Source organism: Psittacula echo, assembly GCF_963264785.1.
Source record: "Psittacula echo genome assembly, chromosome: 2".
In the NCBI taxonomy this organism is placed as follows: domain Eukaryota; kingdom Metazoa; phylum Chordata; class Aves; order Psittaciformes; family Psittacidae; genus Psittacula; species Psittacula echo.
Genome location: NC_137737.1, coordinates 152,211,020 through 152,233,713, shown reverse-complemented (window position 1 = coordinate 152,233,713; position 22,694 = coordinate 152,211,020). Strand labels below are relative to the sequence as shown.

Genomic DNA, 22,694 nt, shown 5'->3' with positions numbered 1-22,694 from the left:
TAAAAATGTGAGTCTTTTCCTAAGAGTTGAAAATTTCCATCATGTTAATGCCTTTCTGAAGGTTAATTTTCAGGGAAACGGCAGCAATTGCTTGAATAGACAGAACAATATATTTCAGTACAAAACAGCCTGGCTAATATATTCCTGGTCAGCACCAGTGCCCACAAAGTCATGAGTCAAAGACTTGTGATGGTCACAGCTGCTCATCCATTTTAAAAACCAGAGTAATAGCTGGGAGGATGAGGAAAGAGTAGACCTGGAAAAGAGGAGGGGAAAACATAGCTCCACTCATTGATTAAAAGCTGAATTATTCATCTCCAGCCTTTTATCTCCCTCCACAAAATCCACACGCTTACAACGTCTTCTGACCCTTGTATGTGGGTATGTGCATATGTGAAGGGAGGGGTCGAGAATATGAAATCATTTGTCTATGAGGGAACTGTTGCTTCACAATGTGGAGAAGCAATAGCATGCACAGGAAAAACAAAAGAAAAACTACAAGTAAAAAAAAAAAGAGTAAAAATCTTCTTTTAAAATGTAGGCATTAAAATTGACAATTCTTGCTACCTCTTTATGCTATAAGTGACTGATTTTTTTTTAATTTCTTTTTTTTTTTTTCCTGTATTTCTTGCCTTATTTTCCCCTGCCATATGGTATTATTGAGGTATGCAATAATTTAGCTTCATTGCCTGCAAACTTTAAAATATTTCCTTGGTATTTTCACTCTACTGAGAAAAATCATGTGCAAATCCCAGCAAATGTTGATTGTTTCCATCAGCTGTTAAGCCATGTATCCTCATCCTCTTTCTCTTTGAAATTTCAGCCCATGAAGCCTCGCTTTTCTTTTACCATGGCTTTCATTATCAGTCTGAGTGCTTTTACTAGCTAGTGTTACAATTTTTAGTCCATTCCCTTATGCCTTCTGCTTGCTTTCATACAGACGTCGCGTTAAGATATGCATTTATTTGAGGAAAATGATAGACAGGTTTTAAAAAAGGAGGCTCAATCAATACCAGAAGTTTGTTTGTTTGGTTTTTTTTTATCATTATTGCCTAAATTGTTGCCAAGGACAAAATTAAAGAAAGAAATAGTTATAGGGAGAAAAGGCACACAACAAAAAAACAACAGGTAAGGAGGAAATCAAAGCTAATTTGCCCATATTCTGTCATTTCTATCATTACTGAAGTTTCACATTTCATGTATGCATAAAGAGATATTGTTCACTTTTCCTTTTCTTAATTATTCTGTGAAATAGGTATTTAAATACAGACATATAGTAACACAAGTGTTCCTCCATAATGTGTTGAATATGGAGGCTACCTTTACTGGAGAACCCTGGAGTGCTGCGCAGAGCACAGTGCCAGGCTTGCAATTCTGAGCACATAAATAGTCCCACTAAAGTGAATGAGATCATTATTTGCATGATTAAATATCATAACATTAAATTGTACATAAATGTTACTGCTGTGGGTAGAGAGGGGGAAGGAGGAGTGTGACATAAACTTTCAGGTGACAGAAGAGAAATGAGTTCTGCCTGATTTCATCCTTCAAAAGCCTTCTAGTGACAGTATTATTTTTAAATGGCTTTTAGTGATTTTGTAACACTGCCAAGTCATTTAGCTCTATTTAAAAATATAAAAAATCCAATACAGGAGAGATTGAATAATGCACGGTACTAATCTAAGGCCAACTGAGCCCTATCCAGACATACAGGACTTAGGAGGTGTGTGTCAAATTACCTTGTTGGACCCCCAGTTCATCCACCCTTCACTGGCAACCAAGTCTTTGGCAGTTTAATCTGTCTCTAGCTCCTCAGGATGGTCAGCCTTCCTCCTTACTCTGCAGAGCCCAGAGCATGGCTGCAGTGGATCCCTCTGCTCAGAAAGATCTTGTCCCTTCTTAGTAGCCCTGTGCAAGGTGTCCAGTACTTCTGAAACTGAGTTTCAGGAATACATGCAATAAATGTGCACACTGACTGTTACCTAAATGCACTGCACTACTTTGCCATCACCACTGAAGAGACAGTAGGCTCACCAAACACACAGATGGCACTTCATGCTGGCATGGAGGAGGACAGGTTTAATATTCAGAGTGTTCTAAGCAAATTAGGCATACAGGAATGAAAAATCACAATGCATTTTAGCAAAGACAAATGCAAGATACTTCATGTAGGCTGTTATGTGCATATGGAGCAAGTAGCACCTGCCCAGGCCTGGAGAACAACAAAGAAGATTCAGCAGGTCATCAGCTGTAGATAAGCCTGTTTTGGATGAAGGCAGGCACTTTACAGGCTGTATAAATAGGAGTGCAGATGATAAGATATAGTTCATTGACATAAGACGTTTTTTCTCAGTAAAACCGAGTTGAGTTGTGGGCATCTCACAGAGGGGAAAAAAGTAAAAGAAATTATAAACCATGTGTACAGAACCAAGAATAAACCAAACAGAAACAATCAGAGGCCTAGAAAATGTGACCCATGGGCAAAAAAATGGCAGAAATTAGGTTGTTTAGCCTAAGAAATGAGAAGGGGAAGAGGCAGCATATGGAAGAGACTGTTATTAAATATATATATTCTACTGCCAGGATAATTTTTCTTCCAATCCATGGTGGACAGGACAAGAAGTGATGTGCTTAGTGAATACTGCAAGGAAATTTCAGGTTAGATATGAAAATGATAAGGATGGAGAAACGTAGAAATGGACTGCCTGGAGTTACAGAGCCTCCACTGCAGGAGCAAGGGTGAGGGTACAGCTCACTCTGCCATAGTGCCCAAGCACTGTGATTCACTGATTACAGCAATATTAGAGGACTGAGAGCGGCCTATCTTGGCTTCATCTTATCTCTTTTGAATGGGTGTCTCCTTAAGCTGCATTGCGTATTTGTCTCTTTTTCCTTTGGTTTAGCATGATTTGTATTGAGTTATCCGAGTGAGCAGGAGGCTTTCTTTCTGTGCTCTGGGGTAATGCCACTAATAATTTATTTTGTAAAAGAAATATGTAAGTCTTTATATAAGACTTCCCCACTTATAGTACTAATTTAATCTTCAAGTAGTGCTGCACTTTCCATGGGATTTATCTAGGAGTAAGGATGTGTGTCTCTATTAGTATTGTGAAACTAGTATTAACCCTTTCCAGGTTAGCAGGTCATGCTGAACCACAGGAAAGACCCATCCCTGTTCACAAAAGCACCACTCATTGCTTATCTGGACTCCCTAGAACAAGAATTTCCTCTGCTTGTATCTGTACAAAACCTGCCTCACACATGGGACACGACTTGGCTGGAATCCCCAAATCCATTGTAGTGCAAATACAGAAACAATCAGTGAAATCCTTCCTAAATCTCCGTGTTTTCCTTACAATAATAAAAGGTGAACTAAATAAAGACAGTCAGAGGGGAGTTCATGAGCCTCAGGCACACTGGAAGTCAAGCATCATGTACCATGTTCAAGCACACAGACTCCCAACAGAAGCCGGAGCTCCAAATGGGGTAGTACAGCTCCCTTCCAGGCAGTGTATCTGTCCACAGACACCCTTACTGCAGACAGAATGCAGCTGCACATATATCTCAGAGTTCAGCAGACACCACTCTTGTATTTTGGAAAATAAAGAAAACACCTCTCCAATAATTTGAGGTAGTCTAATGTGTAGACTATATCTATTTCTATTGATGATCTTAAAGGTCTTTTCCAACCTAGCTGAGTCTATGGTTTTATGATTCTATATTTCAGCTGCTTCTAGGAGCAGGGTTTCAGCCCCCAAAATGCCTTTCCTGCAGGACAGGGTTCATTCACTTTAACAAGGTATCATCTGTGCAGAGGAGGGATGGGAGAGGGAAATAGGGATACTGCGCCTCTTCTCCAGGCTGTGTACCATGCACAAGCATCCAGGTTTGTTGACACAGAGCCCACAGGCAGAGGAGCAGAAACAATTTAATCTGCCAGCACGGACGGGTGAGGAGTGGCTCTAACTCCAGTCTCTGTGCTTCTGTTATTTATCCAGTGGCTTTAATGTAAGTGCTGACAGGATAGGAGCCAGCAAACATATGAACACACTCACTTAACACAGAGTGGTTAGAGCCACACTCCTGGCAGCGGCAGCACCCTTCCCAGGGGGCCTGAGCTCTCACAGGCAGAGATGAAGTGGTTCCCAGGGCTCCCCAGCCTGACAAGAGCTCTAACTCACAGACAGCACCTGAGGTGGCTCCGCTTTGTGCAAGGCAAAGGAATGCCCGACTTCAGCATCAGCTCTCGCTTAGTCTAACGGGTGGACGATCTGCTGGGCACTGCGGGACGGTCCGGGGCACCCACAGAAGCGCCGCTTGGAGAAACCTCCTGTGACCACGAAACCTGCCCCGGGCACACCCCCCTCCAACCCCCCCAGCCGACGTCCCCTTCCCGGCGCCGCTGCTGCGGCTGCTTTAACCTGGCAGGGGGGCGCGGGCAGCCCCGCCGACGTCGCGGGCATCAGCTGACCGCGCCGGGCTCTGCCTCCTCCCGCCCGCTCTGCCGCGGCACTACTCCGGCGGCGGCGGCTCCGCCGTGCCGGTCCCCGCCGCTCTCGGGGCAGCACCGGCCGCCTGAACCCGCAGCCGCCTGCCCCTCACCTTTCCTCCTCTTCCTCGTTCTCCCTGCTGCTGGGGGAACCCCTAGAGCCGGAGCCTTCTCCGCCCTGACCCGCGGAGAAGTTGGGATGCTCCCACCGCCCTTCCCAGAGCTCTGAGTTTAAGGCGGGATTTTCGTTCGTTCCCCGCTCTTACGGTTTTGTTTTGGTTTTTTTTTGGCTTTTTTTTTTTTCCAGGCTCGGGTTTTGGTGGGATTTTTCTCTCTCTCTTTTATTTCTTTCCCTCCTTTTTTTCTTGTTACCAAGCAAGCCGAGCGTCTGCGATGGATGGCAGCCCCGAGCCCCCGCCGGGCAGAGGCGCCCCGTGAGCCAGGGCTCGGGCCCGCCAGGGCATGCCCCGCCACGGGGGGGATGAGGGCGGGCAGCCCCCGGCCGGCGGCTCCGGCGCCGTGACCGAGGATGCCCGTGACCCGACCGCCTCTCCTTTCCCGCCCGAGCTCGCAGGGCTCCCGCTGACCGCAGCCGCGGGAATTACAGCAGCTCCCGGGAAGCGGAGCCCCGGGACCCCCGGCGAGAGGAGCTGCTCGCTGTGAACGGCTCTCTGCAAAGCGGCTTTCCGACCCCCTCGCGCCTCCAGCCTCCTGATGGGGACAAGAATCGCCCGCAGGGCACCGGGGCTGAGCCCGTAGATGCTGCGCTCCTCCCTCCTCCTCTCCGGACCCGCGGCTCGGCTCCCTCCCTGCTCACCCAGCCCGCCGGGGCACCTAGGCTGCGCCGCAGCCGGGCTCCGCGGGATGCGGCTCCGCGGGGTGCCGCGGGAGAGGGCACGGGGCGAGGGCCGCCTGCGCTGAGCCGGCGCAGCCGCCCCGCGGACCCCAGCCGCAAACCGGCCCCGCCGCCAGCCGAGACACCGGACCCAGCGACCTGCCTATAAATGTGATCCCCCCACCGTCACCTCTCCGCCGCCACCCGCCCTTCGCCATCCCCTCCCTCCTCTCCCCCGGCTCCATCCCTCCCCCTGTTCCCCTCCCCAAAGACGGTGCCCCTTCCCCTCCCCCTCCTGTGCTCTGCCCCCCGCCAGTCACCGCCATGGAGCTCTCGGAGGTGCGGTGCCTGAGCGACAGCGATGAACTTTACACCATCAACAGGACCCCCCCCGGCAGCGGCAGACCCCAGCGCCTGCTGTGGCAGACGGCCGTGCGCCACATCACCGAGCAGCGCTTCTTCCAGGAGCACAGCAGCAGCAGCGGCGGCAGTAGCAGCGGTGGGGGCAAGGGCTTCAGCTCCGAGGAGACCTGCTGCCCCAACCACCACCCTCACCCGCAGCACCACCATCACCACCTCCGGCGACAGTCGGCCGGACGGAGTTTGGGCAGCGAGCGCCACAACAACGGAGGCACCAAAGTCTTCCCTGAGCGCACGAGCAGCAGTGGGGACCTGGGCTTTCTGCCCCTAGACTGTGCCCCCAGCAACTCTGACTTCTTTCTCAACTGGGGTTATACCTATCGCGGGGTGATCTTCCCCACTCTCCGGAACTCCTTCAAGTCTCGGGACTTGGAGCGCCTTTACCAGCGCTACTTCTTGGGCCAGCGGCGCAAATCTGAAGTGGTCATGAACATCCTGGACGTGCTGACCAAGCTGACCCTGCTGTTCCTCCACTTGACTCTGGCCTCTGCTCCCATGGACCCCATTAAGGGCATCCTCTTAGGCTTCTTCACTGGCATCGAGGTGGTGATCTGTGCCTTAGTGGTGGTCAGGAAGGACACGACCTCATACACTTACCTGCAGTACAGCGGTGTGGTCACTTGGGTGGCCATGGCCACGCAGATCCTGGCGGCTGGCCTGGGCTGTGGCCTCCTTGGGGACGGCATTGGCTATGTGCTCTTCACGCTTTTTGCAACCTACAGCATGCTTCCGCTGCCACTCACTTGGGCCATCCTGGCTGGGCTGGTCACCTCTGTCCTGCAGCTCGTCATGCAGCTGGTTATCCCCAGGTTGGCCGTGACTTCACTCAACCAGGTACTGTGGTGAGAAACGGGTGGAAACTGTCCTCTTTCTCCGTCACTCTGGGTGACAGGAGGTGTCGGGTGTCTCCAGAGATCCTCTTCCTTTTAGTCAGGTTCATTACCTGGAGGGGAAACCGTAGGCAAAACGCAACCTTCTCCTCTCCCCCTTCTCAGTCTTCCACTGCCTATCCCAAGGTTTCACCTCAAGCTGGAGGTGGGGACACTTCCTAACCACTCTGTTCCCTCTGCTTGTACATTCACTACATTGCTGTCCCTTGAAGTAGCTTCGGGGAGAGGAGCTCCTGGGGCAAGTAGGGAGGATGGGTCATTTATAATTCCTCTCCCTTACTCCCAGTAGTGGTCCACGGCATGAACTAATTCTGTCTTGTCCAAACTCTCCCACTGCTCATCTCTCATTTCACTTGCTCATGACTTTTAACTCTGGATTTGCTGGGAGGACTGACGCTTTTGTACACACAGCGCAGCTTGAACTGAGCAGTGGGAAAACAGGGGCAAAGCATGCAGCTCTTGTGCAAGGAGAGCAAAGCAATTCCGTGTGTGAAATTGGGGAAAACTCCTCTTGGAGGTTTGGTGTGAGATCCCAGGCTGTCTCTGGAGGGTGCTGAGAAGCCTTTACCGCGGTTGGTCATGGGGCAAACATCGTGCTGCATCCTTGCAGGTGATGTCTAAGACAAAGTACTGGTTACATGGGAGAGGAGGGGCGAGGGAGGGGGGTGTGCAGTGCAAACTGCTGAAAGGCACCAAGCAAGATGTGGGTCTGAGGAATTAAAACCAGGATTAAGCTGACTTCACACTCACCTGGCTTCTTTCATATGAAAGTGAGGGTGCACCAAACTCCCAACAGCCCTGCAAGGCAAGAAAACGCTGGCTAACAAGGGCAACTTAGTCTGGGAGATTCTTGTCTCTCCCTTTCCAGACAGTCATATCTCTGCGCTACCAATATTTCACAGCAGATTACCATCTCTATTTGGCTACCTCTGGAAATAGGGGAGAAGGGGGTGGAGGTGCTGGCAGATAATCCTCAAAGGAGGGAGGGTGCAGAGGAATGTGTTGTTGGTGGCGTGTTGTTGGTGGCATGTTGTTTACATGAATGCTGGGATGCACAGCTGGGAAGTGGCTGATCTTGTACATAGAAGTTTTGATGATGATGTTTCTTGGGACAAATTTACCTTCCACAGACCCTGGCCCTCCTGAAACCCCTGCCCACCCCTGCCCATATCCTTCCCCTGTGCACTTATTAGCTGTTGGCTGTCTGACCTCAACTGCCAGTGGTCAGGTTCACCCTATTTCGGGCAAAACTGCCCCTGTTCTGCCTGGCTGAGCCCTGTGAATGTGGGACAAGAAGACTGTGCAGAGTTGTTCCTCAGCTCTTGATAACGTGCTGATGAATGAACGGTAACCACAAGCCATGCCCTGCTCCCCTGCACTGCTGGTGCTGTTAGTGCTGGTCAAAAGCTGTGTGAATTATGCCGATTTCTTAATTTATTTCCATGTCCTGTCCTGGAGCTATGAGTAATGCGCTTCTGTCTCATTATGCACAGGTATCACAGCTGTTTAGCAAGTCCACATGCACACATACGCATTTCCCACAGATTCCCCTAACAAAGACATTCCCCAGGAAAGATACTAACACATTCACTTTGCAGTCCGGTACCTTGCCAGTCGTGTGAATGATCTGCCTTTGAGCGGTGCACAATGGGAGATTATCAGGCAGATGACTGCTTTCATGAACTACACGTAGAAATCTCCTTAACGGGATATGCGCAGCTCGCCGCACATCGGTGTTGATTTACACAGGCATCCGTCTTCCCAGAGCCCACTTAACATCCCCTCGTCCCCAGCAGCCCATCGGCTCCAGCCCCGTGCTTTGCTCCCGCTGCGATGCGCGCGGAGCTCCTCCGGTCGCTGACGCGTAACCTGCGCTCAGCCGCGGGAGACCCCAGGGCGCTGTCCGGCAGCGTGGTGCTGAATCGCGGCGCGGTGCAGGGGCTCCCTCCAGCGGCCCCGGCGGGAGCTGCCCGTCACCTCCGCGCCTGTCCGCGGGCCCCGCCTGTGCGCCCGCTCACAGTGCTGCTCACCTCATGCGCCACCCAGCGACAGGCGCCGTGCCCTCGGCCCTGCGGCTTTGGGGAAGACGGACCCTGCGCCCAGGTCAGGAGCAGCCCTGCCCTGTTGCTCGCAGTGTTGCATCAGAGAATTGGAGAGCTCTTTCAGGTGTGAGTGAATGAACGAAGGCTTTCACGGCTGATAAAGGGTCTATAACTATCACGTTACAGGTGAACACAGAGAATTTAAATGACTGTGTCATCAAGGTTATGTGGGAAATCTTTGGGACAACACAGATGGTCTTTAAGGTCCCTTCCAACCTTAACCATTTTATGACTTGTGATTCTATGATTCCATGGTTCTCTGATTTCTTGATCTTACAGGTAAAGCACTCTTTTTTATCGCTGGGCTTATTTTCCCAGGTAAAATACTGCATTATCCCTTCAGAGAAGCCTTACAAGTCTAAAATGAGCTATTTGATTATGTACCAATGCCTCGTCACCATGTTGCTATGCCTCAGGATGCAGTCAGCTGCTTATGCTGGACCAAATCCAGGAATTAAAGTATGTAATGGACGAAAAAGCAGAGGGCAAAACTCTGATCATGGTACAGATAGTGCTCTTTCCACTGATTTTTATGAGATCAGGATTTCATACAGAGAAACTACGGAATCCAATTCTGAACAGAAGGAACCATTTACCCTGAAGCCAGTTTATTACTGTTCCCTATAGCATCCACAAGCACAACGGTTCTGATCCTTTTCTCAGTCACATGAGTATAAATCACTTATAAGTCTCATGAAGTTGTAACAGTTCATGCAAGAGGAAAATCAGCTGCTGCGATCTGTTTTTCCTTAATCTCTTAATTAATCTTAGTTTTCATTGGTAAATATGTTCACAAGCAGTTCAACTCATTAGTAATGCTGAACGCAAGCAGGCAGTACTACTACCTGATTCAGCTGTTTGTTGAAGTTAAAAAAGTGTACATCAGCATGAATACAAATAGTGCCCACTGTTCACCATTTTTTCTTGCAGTAGCACCTAAGAGGTCATAGGAGTTTTCTTTCTTTGAATCTCAAAATTAATTTAAACCAGCATCTTTGGTAAAGATTTGGTAAAAATCCGCAACATGAGGGAAAAAAACTGGCTAGAAATTAGATTAAAAAAACCCCAACAAACCGAACATGTAGACTCAGTAGTTTTAATACTGCCAAGTGCTCAGTGCTTATGGGGAGATATGACCATCCTTAAACCCAACTGACCCCTGTACAAGAAACTGACCAATGTGCTGCTGCTCAGCCAGGGCAGAGCCAGGAAAAATAGCCTAATGCCATGATTTAGGTAAAGGCAACACTAGTATTGACTTGACTAGGTTCTATTAGGAAGCAAATAACAATTGCATGACAAAGGCGAATTACTTTAAGCTGAAAGAGGGCAGATTTATATTAGATATAGTAAAAAGTTTTTTACTGTGAGAGTAGTGAGTCACTGGCAAAGGTTGCCTAGATAATCTATGGATGCCCCATTCCTGGCAGTGTTCAAGGCAAGGTTGGATGGGGCTTGGAGCAGCCTGGTCTAGTGGAAGGTGCCCATGCCCAATACAAGGGGGTTGAAACTAAATGATCTTTAAGGTCCCTTACAGCCCAAACCATTCTATGATTCTATGATCTTACTGGTAAACAAATGCATTGATTTGTGTGCCTGGTCAGATACTGCACTAGGAGCGACGTATGCCTCTGACATTCCCCAAAATAAAAGTTTCATTTATATTGCATTTATTTTTACATTTTTCCTTGGTGATAATGAATAGAATCCAAAATTTCAAAGACTATTTTATTCTATATATGTGTTTCAGACATATGGGGAAGAACAAACAACTCAGAGCTCCTTAGTGTTATGTAACATAGGCAGATGATAATATAGATATGAATTTTGACAGGCTTGGAATTATGTAAGCTACAAACATGCTCTGGATTTTAACCCTCTGCCTGTGTACTCTTCACTTACATGAGTAAATTCCAGCAGTCAGTAAGCTTACTTTTGTGAGCAAGTCACCTGCATAACGCATGATGCCTTGAAGGATCAAGTCCTACATGAAATGTATTAACTAAAACTTTACAAATACATTTAGAAATAACCTTGAAGTGGGTAATATGAATACAAGGGAAACTATTTTTTTCCCCCTGTTAGAATCTGTCTTTCCAGGTCGAGGCAGTTCTGTGAATTAGTACAGTGATTTTTGCTTGTATTTTTTTCCCCAAACCCTCTCTCATGGTTATTAATAGAGGAAAAGGCAGAATTCATGAAATCACAAGGAGTCCCATAGAGATAAATCTATAATTATACAATGGCAACTGACAACTTTTACTTTCATATTTCAGCTACATATTTCCCCAAATCTGATCACTGATATTGGTAAATGAGTATGCACAAAACACACTCATCTCCTCAAAATATCTGCCAAATGCTTTTGGAGTAGCTGTTAAATCTCAAAAGTATAAGGATGCTTCCAAGTTGGCTACCATTTGAAAATCAAAATACTCCACCTTTATCCCTGTGGTTGCTTTACAGCATTATTTACTGTTAACTTTTCTGCCATAGTGGGTGACTTTAACCTGATTGTGTGATTTTAGCCTGGATTATGATCTACTTTCCTTTTATATCCTGCAATATCACCTCCAGTATCAGTGGGTCACAGCATCAGATTAGAATTGGATACACTTGTCTCTGAAGCAGCTGCATCATTGTTGTGCTAAGTAGGGCAAATGCATTAGTTATATTTACAATTTGGTGATTAATTGCTTTCAGAGAGTTCCTCCAAAACGCATGAACTCAGGCAGAAACATGAACGAAACCTGCTTTTATCAGTGAGTTTCAGCCTACAACAGTTAGTGCCCAGTGAAAGTTGCCTTGCTAGATCTGATATGACATTTTTTTTTTGCTGTCAGAACACTTCTGGGTTGTTTTTAAGGTTTTGTTTATTGCTCGTTTGCTGTTTTTCATGGCTTAGAAAGAGGCAAACACCATAAAATAGCAGCATCTAATGCAAAATAATCACACATGGGAGCTGCACACAGCTGACAGTTAACAGCAGATCATTCTGGAATGATCCTTGTTAGCCTGTATGGAAGACTGAAGGAGACAAATATCTCCAGTCCACCCTTTTATTGCACTTCCCAACCCTGTCAATGATGTGATCTGAACAGGAAAGAAAAAGGCAAAACTAGAACTGTTTAATGGATTCTTCTCTTTCCAGAAGGCAGAGAAGGTGGGGAGTGGAAGGACTCCTTCCTTCAGGGTATCTGGCTAAGCACAAGAAGAACTAGAGTGTAAAAGGTGAAATTTAGTAAATATAAAAGAATCAAGCTTTTAAAGTGATGCTTCGGCTGATGGAGAATCCAAACCTGAAAAGCCGTACTCAGTTCCCGCCTAGCACCCCATCCCTGCAAGCACCTTGTTAACATCACATTTAAGTGCAGTCTTCTTGCACTAAACTCCTCTTCTGTTTCTAAGCATCCTGTGAAGTGCCTTAATGACTCAGTGTTAGTTTCCATGCAGCCCAGCTAGAATCCAAACACCGTTCCAATGGGAACACCTTTAGCGGTTGTACTACTCACACAGTGCTTGTCTGCTGTCAAACCCAGATGAGAAGGGGATTGTGCTCTTCCTCTGTGCAACAAATGTGGTGATAATGTTCCTAGGATATGGCAGACCAAGGATTTAAACCTTTTCCCCCCAGAGAGGATTGAAATTTCCCTCTCTACCTGACCAGAGAATTTCCAAAGCAAACCTTCCCCATTCCCAGCATAGCTGTTTTTTCTGGAAAGATAAGAGGCTAAGATCCAGCAGGTCACAAAAAGAAAGAAAGAATAATTATGAGTCTGTAACCAACTGATTAAGGAATTCATCTCTGATGATGTCCTTGCTGAACATTTTAGTGCTTTATATAATGTTATTAAATCATTCCGTCAAGCACATGTCCCAACCAGCAGACTGCATAGTCTGCTTCGCAGTCTCTGATGAGATGAATCTTAAATCTTTTTCAGTGTTGCAGCTTCCCCAGAGAATTTCTCTTTTTCCTTATCTGCTGCCTATCCAGTTCCTCAAAAGCAAATACAGCCCACAGGGAGGGCACTTCCTAGTGAGGCAGGAGATATTGGATGAGGGGGGAGCCTCCAGTCATTGAGCCCCACAGAAGATATATAGCTATTTTAAAAGACAATGGAGTCTCTGTTCATTTTTTGAACAAAAAGATACAGGCAGTGTCCACAGGGTGGGGAAAAAAGGGACGACCTTGGGGATGAGAAGCCCAAATAGAGTGGAAAAACTTCACAGTGAATCCCTAAATCCTGGGGGGAAACGAGGTTTAAGAGACTCCCTGTCTGTTATAGTTCCCTCCTAGGTAGCTCTCCTTTCATTCACCACACTATTTTGTGTTTAATCTGAAACATTTGCATGTTGTGACATTCCACACAGGCTTCTAGCTTAAACTTCAGTAGTCATGTCTGCCAATGAGGTGCACAAGGACCTTGCTTTGTGGTTTTGGAACCTTTGGCCCTCTTTTTTATTCCTAGCCCTTCCTTCAGAGGGCAGAGTCTGTCTCACTTGCTCTGTTTTTGGTGCAGTGCAGCTTGTACCCATCCCCAGTGCAGAAGAGACTGTAGAGTTGCAGTCTGGCCCAAGGATGGAGATGAATGCAAATCTCTGAGTTAATGGTGCAATGAATCTTGAGCATTTTGGTATCAGCCTCACTCATTCACACCAGGGATAAAAGACCTAGTTGGTCAAAAGGAATCAGGCACAAAAAGTACTTCTCATTACTTGGAATAACTATCTTACTAAGGGATCGTACTAAGGCCTGACTGATTCAGAGACTCCCAACAGCATGATTTAAAGACCTGATTTAAAGCCCACAGAATGCAAGAGGAAGAATCATAGAATCATAGAATAGTTAGGGTTGGAAAGGACCTTGAGATCATCTAGTTCCAGCCCCCCTGCCATGGGCAGGGACACCCCACACTAAGCCATGTCATCCAAGGCCTCATCCAACCTGGCCTTGAACGCCACCAAGGATGGAGCATTCACAACCTCCCTGGGCAACCCATTCCAGTGCCTCACCACCCTCTCAGTAAAGAATTTCTTCCTTAGATCCAATCTAAACTTCCCCTGTTTAAGTTTGAACCCGTTACCCCTTGTCCTGTCACTACAGTCCCTGATGAAGAGTCCCTCCCCAGCATCCTTGTAGGATCCTTCAGACAGTAGGATTTTTCAGTGAACCAAGAAGATAACTTCTCAGGATCCTCTTTAGGGAAATCACTGCTCTGAATCCACATTTCTTCTGAAAGGGAAAACAAACATGAGCATCCAGCTCCTCCAGGAGTGTCTTGGAGTGAGCTCTGTCACTTTCATCTTTCTGGACATGCAGGTCTGTGGACAGAGGTATGTGTGGTACTGCCTAATCTAGAACAAGCAATACCACAAATGTGCACAGGGTGAACTGCAAAGCCAGGCAGCCACTGGCTGACAGAGCAGCATTTCGTTGTGTGGGTTTTGTTTATTAGCAACTATTTTAAGAAGTGCTGCTATTTCATTTGCCAGCTTGTTCTGCTGCAAGGTTTCACGCAGTTAGCCCTAGAGGAGAGAGGAAGGCTGCTGAGTTCATTAATTAACCATTGCGGCAGTCTGAAAAACAGTTGAAGCATATTAGCGTGAAAAAAAAAAGCAAAACTAACCCAAGCTATTTTTTTTCCAAAACTCCAACAAATAACTGTACTTCTCCCAAATAGTTTGTCAGTGTTATCACTTCACATGGTGCTCTCAGTTTTAATCTAGAGAACAGTAACACCAGGTATAAATGAAATACTGTTTGAATTAGTTTGATGATTTAATTCTTTTACTTCATTTTTCTTAAATAATTTTGATTTAATCATTACTTTACCTTTTGGATTTTTCTGTATCTTTATTTCCTTTTGTTTTAACTGCACAGTCCCTTAAAAATAAAATGCAGAAATCCCACTTTAGCGGAATCAATGGAAACATTCAACAGTGGTTGAATCCTAATTAGTAAAAGCAGTTTGTTTCTTTGGAGGGATCTGATCTCCAGGCATTTTATTATTTCTCTTGTTCAAACTCTCCTGCTTCGTTTACCTGAGAGCTACTCAGGGATGGAGCTAGCTATTCTGTGCTGCTTGCTTTAGGTCTACCACAACAGGAGCCTCATCCATCGATCCAGAGGTATCATCACAATGCAAATTAAAAATAATAATAACTAAGACCATGAATCAGCACAGAAGAATTATATGATATTATACTGTGTACTAGGTGTTTTATAAGTCTGGAGTAAGGGTCTTAGGTAAAAAAATTACTTAGATCTCATGGCAGTTATCCAAATAACTGTACAAGATCTGGATATACACATTCTTTTATCATATGATTCTCTGTCATATGAGAAAGAACCTCTAGTGCTTATTAGAACTAGTAATCTTCATAAGCATACTAGAGAGGGTTATAATCGACATAGAAATCATCCCACACATGTTCAGTATGGATCTAATTCAATGTTCTGGGTATGTATATTCTTTCAGAGGAAGGAGCAATATTCACCACGGATTTCAGCTAGGGACTGAGAATGAGGATCATTCCCATTTCATCATTAAATTTATCACTGGCCTGTGCTGACCCGCACACATCACTTCAGGTGTCTGGGATTTATTTGATTTGAAAATTTGCCTTTCTCAGTTGCCGTAATATGTGACTAATATGTTCAATTGCTTTGAGATTTTTGTGCAAAACATGCCCATCATCTTCCGTGATGCATCAAAAGAAGAATACTTTATTGACTTCTGTCAGAAACACATTTTTTGTTAAAAAATTAATACACTGAATGTAGTGGAAATCTTTGCATATAACTTTACTCTTTCTTGAAGGGCCTCGTTCCACATAATTATCTTAAGTGCTGGAAGGCATGTCCTAAAAGGAGGGGCTAAGGACTCTGGTTTTGTCTACTTTGGAGGAGAGGAGGCTGAGGGGCAAACTCATTGGGTTATGCAGTTTCCTGAGAAGGGCAAGTGGAAAAGGAGGTGCTGATCTTTTCTCCCTGGTATCTGGTGACAGGATGCATGGGAATGGTTCAAAGCTGCATCAGGGGAGGTTTAGACTGGACATTAGGAAGCTTTTCTTTATCAAGAAGGTGGTCAAACACTGGAACAGGCTTCATAGAGAGGTGGTCAATGCCCCAAGCCACACCTAGAACTGAGGGAAATTAAGTCCTGGTCCATGCGTGAATACAGTAAACCTGTGAGTAAGAAGAAATGCCCTCCTTCCTGGCACTGAGTGAATTTGTCTGAAGACTGTAGGTCTCAGGTTGAGCTCTGTGCTGCTCGAAGAGTTAAGAAAAATTAGGACACATTTCAGGATTCAGTCAATACCTCTCCCCAAAGGCTGTAGCTGTATTGATCCCAAACAGGGTGCCTGCATCCAACCTGTCAGATGGGAAAAGCAGGTCTGTGATGACTGCTGAAGTACATGTAGGAATTGTGGAGGAAGGATTGTTTGACCAAGGCCAGAACAGTGCCTGTGACAGTTCTGGAGGTTTAGCAGCATAGATGATTACATTCCAAAGACATTCCTTGATGCTGCAAGGATGCAACCTCCCCTCCTGCCTGCCCTCTTCTGAATTGTAAAGAAGCTGAGTGGATGGTGTATACCTGATCAAGATGCTAAGCGCCCTGGGGCTAGTTCTGTTTAATATCTTTGTCAATGATCAAGATGAGAGGATTGAGAGCACCCTCAGTAAATTTGCACGACACGAAGTTTTGTGGGAGTGTTGATCTGCTAGAGTATAGGGAGGCTCTGCAGAGGGATCTGGAGAGGCTGGATTGATGGCCCAAAGACAATTGTATGAGGTTCAACAAGGCAAAGTGCTGGGTCCTGCACTGGGACCACAACAACCGCACACAATGATACAGGTTTGGGGAAGAGGGGTTGGAAAGCTGCTCGATGGAAAAGGATCTGGCAGTGTTGATCAATGGCTGGTTGCCTATGAGCCAGCTTATGCCCAGGTGGCCAAGAAGGGCAATGGCATCCTGGCCTGTATCAGCAATAGTGTGGCAGCAGGGCCGGGGACGTGATCATCCCCATGTACTGGGCACTGGTGAGGACGCACCTTAAACCTTGTGTTCAGATCTGGGACCTTCACTATAAGAAAGACATTGAGGTGCTGGAGCAGATCCAGAGAAGGGCAACGGAGCTGGTGCAGGGCTTGGAGCACAGTGTGATGGGGAATGGCTGAGGGAACAGGGTGTGTTTAGTCTGGAGAAGGGAAGGCTCAGGGGGGACCTTATAACTCTCTACAACTGCCTGAAAGGAAATTGTAGTGAGGTGGGAGGTGGTCTCTTTTCTCAGGTAGCAAGTGATAGGATGAGAGGATATTATGAAAACTTCCTTCCCCGAAGAGGTTGTTAAGCATTGGAATGGGCTGTCCAGGGAAGTGGTTGAGTCACCATCCTTGGAAGTATCTAAAAGATGTGTAAATGTGGTGCTTAGGGACATTATTTAGTGGTGGACTTGGCAGTGTTAGGTTAATGATTGCACTTGATTATCTTAAAGGTCTTTTCCAACCTAAATGATTCTATGATTCTACATAGTAGCTTATACTTGAAGTATTAAGGAAGCAGTGTATCCTAAAATGGATGCAAAGATTTGTAGCTGATTCCTCCAAGACCTGAAGGTCTTTGAGAGTAGCCAGTAAAAATTGTTCTTTAAGACTTAGGCAGAACTTAAGTCGTATGAATCTTCCCAAGGATGTTACTGTAAATATTTTTTTATCATTTCCAGAGTGTAGCTAAATGCCACTCTGATGCTACGGTAGTTTCTGTGTTCTTCCCAATCCTGAGAGTAATAGCAGCTTGTTGACAATAGTGGGAAGAGAGGAAGAATTTATTGCATGTATTTTATTTCTGCTAATGTAATTGCTTTTGTCTGCTATGTTTCAATAGCCACCTGAGAGGCTACAAGAAATGGCAGAAGAACACATGAAATGTTGCATTTTCTATGTGATAGTACAGGATGATGGGGCCCTCAATAATCTTCTTAATAGCTCTTCATGCTCAGAAAAGATTTTCCAACGACTTATCACTTTCTTTCCTGTAAAAATGTACTTGTGTCTACTTATTCTTAAGGGGTAGTTTTGCACATTGTTGCGATGACAACCACTCTTCTTTGCTATTCTTCCATAGCAAAATATCTAATGTAAGCATTCACTTACTCCAAATCCCATCAACAATCAAAACAATTGACAAGTTTTAAAGAGAGGACTCTCAGAGGTAATGTGACTTTGGAGGATTGTAAAAGGCTGCATCTTAACAATTGACAAGTTTTAAAGAGAGGACTCTCAGAGGTAATGTGACTTTGGAGGATTGTAAAAGGCTGCATCTTAACATTATGCCAATTATTTAAAAGTCAAGGAAAACGTTCATATGCATAAAGAAGTGTGTAAGTTTGTTTGATGCCCTGAGGCCTTGAAACTTGGCACAGAGAATGTTAAGGTAGCTGTTCTTTTCTCTTCAAGCAGCTGACAAAAATTTGCTGGCCAGATCGCTTTCGATGGCACCAGAACATACAAACTTCCTCATTGAATTTACAAATGGGCTATCCACATGTCATTTACTGAAGAACTCTTTCAATGATGTAGAAAAAGGAAGAGTATTTGAGATCACTTCTGGCTTTCTTCTGCAACACAAGACTTCTCTAATTGAACCTGACACAGTTGATTTTTTAAAATGCAAAAGCAACCAGTATATCTAATAAAATTGAATAATATCACATATTTAAATTTCTAAAGGTTCAAAACACTCCATAGATTTGCATATATTTGTATTATATAGATAGAAACACTCAGCAAAGGCAATGCTGTGTAATTTCATGCCTTGCTCTTTTTTTGTAACTTGCTTTCAGGTTCAGTAATTGCATTTGCAAGTCAAAATAATATTTACTATGTTCCTAAAGTTTGTGTATCTCTAAAGAGGGTTTATAGGTGCAATTTCAAAATGGAAAATACACACACCGTTAATTAAGAGAATTTTTTTTAATTACTATCATTAGAAATTTAAACTATAATCTGGAAATCAAGCTACCATCTTCTGGCTAATAGCAATATGGATTCAACAGCTGGAGATCTTCAGAGAACCTGCAAAGTGTTTACTCACAGCTTAGTGGCCTTTACCATATAGTGACAATTCAAGGAATCTTAGATAAAAAAAAGAAATTTTAGAGTATCCTACAAATAAGGAAAGGATTAAAAAATCCAAATTCTAACCACACATAAATTCTCACAGACTTTGTATGAAGCCTGTGGTCTACAAAACATGGAACAATAGGTGGTGGTCATAGCAATTATCCCCTAGAGGCCATTTTTCAATGTGATTTAAAGACTTATAAGTACAGGGGGGTACCAAGTGAAATTTTCAACACTCCACAAGCTGAGGGACTCCTTAAATTACTTAAGTGGTTACAAGAGTATCTTGTGGGACTCCTTAAGTCCCACCGACTCCCACCAAACTCAATAAACAGTCTTACATGGTACATACAATACAAAACTGGGGAGGAGAGGTTGATACACTGGATGATCTGGATGATTGCATTGCCATTCAGAGGGACCTCAGAGGGCTGGAGAAATGGACTCACAGGAACATCATGGAGTTCAACAGAAGGGAAATGCACCTATAGGGGAGTAACCCTGTGCCTTGGTACAAACTGGCAGCTGGTCAGCTGGAAAGCAGCTCTGTAGAGAAGGCCCTGGGGGCCCTGGTAGACACCAAATTGACCATGAACCCGCAATGCAAAGACCAATAGCCTCCTGGGCAGAGCATTCTCAGCAAGCTGAGGAAGGTGATCCTTCCCCTCCGCTTAGTCCTGGTGAAACACATCTTCAGTGCTGTGGCCAGTGCTGGACTATCCAGTACAGGAGAGATGTGGATATGTAAGTTCAGAGAAGGGCCATGAAGGACCATCTGACAAATAAGGAAAGGCTGAGACTGCTGGGACTGTTCTGCCTGGAGATGCGAACATTCCGGAGGGCTGGGGGGGAGCAGGAGGGAAAACGTAGTTAATAATGATGATCTTTAAACATAATGTTTTCAGCTGCAGTGGATCCTGCTCATTTTCTTGTGTCTCTAGGATAGAGGATTGCTCTAGAGAAAAGGAAGATGAAAGGAGACTGTGACAGCATTTAAATATGTAAAGTGAATGCTACAGAGAGGAATTGTTCTTTGTTTTATCTATTGCTATCAAAAGATGATGGTCTTAAGTTATTGTAAGGAATGTTTACATTAAATATTAGGAGAAACCTTGTAACAATAACCTAATAACAATAATTTAAATGACCTCATTTTTCTTGGGAGGCTTTACCCTGAGGTATGATTAAGCAGTTTAGAGAGGCATTTTTTTAGGAGTGATTTAAATAATATCAAGGACCTGGACCTTGGGCTAAATAACCTGTCAAGGTCCTCTTGTGCCCTACTTTCTATAATTAAATGATACTGGCTCCTAATTCTGGCTATGCTGCAAAGTATTCTCACTGCTAGTTTCCAAAGCAGTCAACCATTTTGCATTTCTAATGCTTGCTACACTGAGGTTGATGGATTAGTCTGAACTAGCTTTATTTATGTGGCCTGAAATAATACAGCATCAAGGATTTATATCTGCGGTTCACTAAGGACATGCTGGATGAACTATTAAACAACAATATTACTGATGGTATGAAAAAATGACAGAATCTAATTGCCTCTTCCAAAATGCTAACAACTGGTGAAAGGACTGTATTGTCAATAAAGTCCTGCTGAAGGCTAACAAACCGCAAGGAGTGAATCTGCTGAATAAGGAAGGGTTATTTTTACCCAAAGAAAAATCTTTTTCAGGTCATCATCAGCTCATTTTATTTGACCTTCAATCTTCCTCCTCTTATGTCATTAAGATGGTCTGATTTGTTTTATTTTTATATATATACTTAAATACATATATAAATATATTCAGATGATCATCAGTAGAATCTGTTCATTATATACATTTGTGATACATATGCCACTTAATCACAAAGGATAAGAATTTTCCTGGTTGTTCCCGCTCTCAGCAAAGAATGCAAGTATCTGTGTATGTTAGAAGGTATGGATATTGTCTCTGAAATCTTTAGGAGTACAGCTAGCTTTAGAACTATCCTTAGATAAAATGGTACACATGAAAATATTGGAAACAATATAGGCGTACAGTGCCATAAGTGAATACAGAGATTAGTTCATGCTTGCTACATAGCTGGAACATTGTTAAGAGGTGGAAGAGTCCTGGCTTTTCCTTTGCATCTATATCCACCCTACACTCAGGGAAGCCTCATGAGATAGTTTGTCTCTTGCAAAGTTTCCCCATGTGTAATGTCCACAATGGTTCCATTAGACCTGGGGCTGCTTTCTGTTACTGGAGTGGCATAGCACCTTTCCTAGGGCTGAGCATCCCACTCTGCTGGAAAGCAGGGAATTAAGCTTTTATTTATGAACAGGCATTTCTTCTCCAATAAAGAAAAAGGCTTTAGCAGCACACAGTTGAAATTCAGGGAACATGGTGGCTAATGTTCTCTTCAAGAACAATAAACTCTAACCTTGCCAGGATATTTTAATCATGTTTTTTCATGTTGTGAAGGGCAGTTCAGTCTTTCAGCAAAATGCCTTTATTTCCAGACTATAAAATCAGTATCAGCAGTTCAGAGCAACTATACAGACACTTGTAGTGAAAGATTTTTAGACAACCATTTCTACTCCTGCCAGATACAGGAATCTCTTTGAAAGATGAATACTTTGAAGATTCATGCTGTGTTTTCTGTTCAGAGTAAAGGATGGTATAAATCACACATGTGAAATACAAGTGCTCTTATCCTTCTAAGTGAAAGTAAGGTGGTAGGTAGAGGTAGGTCATCCTGGGTCTTTTTATTGTTATAATCGTTTTGAAGATGCACACATCGGCATTTTATAGATTAGGATGCATTTTTTCCAGGAGCTCTTGGATGATCCCATCCAAATCCAGTGATGCTGCTGCTGTTCCTGCAAGTCCTGGACTGGACTGACCACCTCTCACAACTGCAAGTCCTGCAGATCAGCCATACCTGCCCTTGTGATCCAGCAAAGGCTTTTTATTGAATACTGATGTCAGCAGGGGCCCTTATCTCCAAAACAAAGGATTTTGCAACTCTGGGTGGCCACGACTCTTACATTTCAATTTCCAGTTAAAGTCAGTGGAAACTGGAAGCAGAGAGATACCATATGCTGCCCACATTCTATCGGTGTATTCTGAACCTATAATATCTCTAAGTAGCCACAATTTCGCTGCTGAGTGTGACCACAATTGTTCTAATCTAAGAAAGGCATTTGCACACCTACAAGGCTGAACTACCCAGCAATGCAGAAGTTGCACCTCTTCACTAGAGAAAGATAAAAAAATGTGAGGATTGAGGGTTTTTTATATAATCTGACAAGAACTAAAGATTTTAAAACGCATAGTCAGAGACACACATACTCATTGGTATTCATTAAAGAAATACTTTAAAGTAGCCCTTCATAACACTTTTCTAGTTCTCCAGATTTGGCTTGCACATTACTAGATATTGTTCCTAAACGCTTTTTAATATAAGCTTGTGAGGCATTTAGTCCGACTGGTTCTATTTTTTATAGTAATAATTTTCTCCTAAAGAAAGAAATTATTGCCATGACTTAGTTTTCTTCTCATTTTTTATAAACTCTTTGTGGAAATAATACAAAGAAACATGTCAGAAGGCAAGAAAGAAGGCCAAACGAATGACAAAAGTCATGTACAGTACAACTACATTGTGTGTTTATTTCATGCATGTTAGATTTAGGCTTACACCTTAACACATAGATGTGGATGTTGATGAGGATGGCAACATGAAGAAGTCATTTGCGCTTGTTCTTGTTTTTACCCAGATTTTAATATAGGTTACGCACGCACGTCCTGTACAGTGTCGACCATCAGATGTCAGCTTAATATTGACAACTGATACGTTT

At 44.3% G+C, this 22,694-nt stretch overlaps 1 protein-coding gene across 1 annotated transcript in view; it reads left to right on the top strand.

The window, feature by feature from the left end:
* Window positions 1–5,630: 5,630 nt before the first annotated feature.
* The window catches only part of ADCY8 (adenylate cyclase 8), a gene marked incomplete at its 3' end in the record, with an annotated part of 125,025 nt that continues 107,961 nt past the window's right edge, over window positions 5,631–22,694 (top strand). The window contains exon 1 of the mRNA XM_080610335.1: window positions 5,631–6,578. Coding sequence (XP_080466461.1) covers window positions 5,649–6,578 — 930 coding nt within the window. The 5' untranslated portion in view covers window positions 5,631–5,648. The remainder of the gene's footprint in view (window positions 6,579–22,694) is intronic.